The sequence below is a fragment of the Acyrthosiphon pisum genome, chromosome X, assembly GCF_005508785.2.
Source record: "Acyrthosiphon pisum isolate AL4f chromosome X, pea_aphid_22Mar2018_4r6ur, whole genome shotgun sequence".
Classification (NCBI taxonomy): Eukaryota; Metazoa; Arthropoda; class Insecta; order Hemiptera; family Aphididae; genus Acyrthosiphon; species Acyrthosiphon pisum.
This window is the reverse complement of record NC_042493.1, coordinates 49,759,919-49,761,292: the sequence shown is the minus strand read 5'-3', so window position 1 is coordinate 49,761,292 and position 1,374 is coordinate 49,759,919. Positions and strand designations below refer to the sequence as shown.

At 30.0% G+C, this 1,374-nt stretch overlaps 1 protein-coding gene across 1 annotated transcript; it reads left to right on the top strand.

The window, feature by feature from the left end:
- Positions 1-347: 347 nt before the first annotated feature.
- LOC103307916 (protein ALP1-like) lies at positions 348-977 on the top strand. The gene has a single exon (XM_008180381.1). It carries the CDS (start codon positions 348-350, stop codon positions 975-977), a length of 630 nt encoding a protein of 209 aa, XP_008178603.1.
- Positions 978-1,374: the final 397 nt, after the last annotated feature.

The window sequence follows — 1,374 nt, the reverse complement described above, 5'->3', positions numbered from 1 at the left end:
TTTTTTAACTGTTATTGTAAAAACATATCAGAAGCCTTGTATTAAAGTTTTAGGTTGAAGAAAATCGAAGTAGTTTTACTGCCCCAAACGGACAATGACCTACAAAAATTTAAAAATTTAAATAAAAAAAACATTGTAAATTGAATAAATTCATCGCTTCCTCAGAATCTAATATAAGTATAATATATTTATAATTATAAAAAATGTTTGTTTTTTTATTTAGGTTTTTAGCGACAGGAGATTCGTTTAAGACAATTTCCTTCAGTTACCGCCTAGGTCACGCAACAGTTTATAAAATAGTAATTGACACTTGTCAAAGTATAGTAAAAAATTTGATGAATGAAGTTATGCCTCAACCAACTGAAGAACGATGGAAACAAATCTCCAATGATTTTTGGAACGTTTGGAATTTTCCTAACTGTTTAGGAGCGCTAGACGGCAAACATGTCACTATCCAAGCTCCAGCAAATTCTGGATCTAATTTTTTTAACTACAAAAAAACGTTTTCAGTTGTTTTGCTAGCATTAGTGGATGCAAATTACAATTTTATAGCAGTAGATGTGGGTGCTTACGGTAAAAACAGCGATGGTGGTATATTGGCACATTCTAATTTAGGAAAATCATTAGAAAATGGTTCATTAAATATTCCTAATGATGAAATTCTACCAAATACCAATATTTCTGCACCGTACGTTATACTAGGCGACGAAGCGTTTCCACTAAAAACGTACTTAATGAGACCGTATCCTGGGAAGCAACTTGACGACTTGTCCAAACGAATTTATAACTATCGTGTTTGTAGAACGCGGAGAGTAGTCGAAAATTGTTTTGGAATTCTAGTACAAAAATTTCGTATTTTTAACAGAAGGATACAGTCTAAACCAGAAAATGTGGACTATATTATTTTAGCAACTTGCGTTCTTCACAACTATATAAAAAATACAGCAATTTTACCAATGAAGTTTTTCAAAATATAAATGAACCCGTTTCAAATATTACTCTAAATAATATACCTATGCAAGGCGGTGGAGCTGGACAGGCAGCGTTTGCAACACGAGAATTATATAAAGATTTTTTTAATTCTCCAGCAGGGTCTGTACCGTGGCAAAATGAAAAAATTTAACAACATAAAAACGCATCTATTATTAGGTACTTACTACTATTTAATTTTACTGTGTATTACGTCTTAATATAGGTACTTATTATTATATTAATTCGGCAAAAATAATAATTATAAGTTATTTTTTAACAGTTGTGTTTTTTAAAATTTAATAACTTTTAAGGTATTTATTTAAATGACATACTATTGTCATTAGCGACTAGCAGTTGTTCATTTAAAATGTGTACCTATATCAATTATAAAAATATAATCTT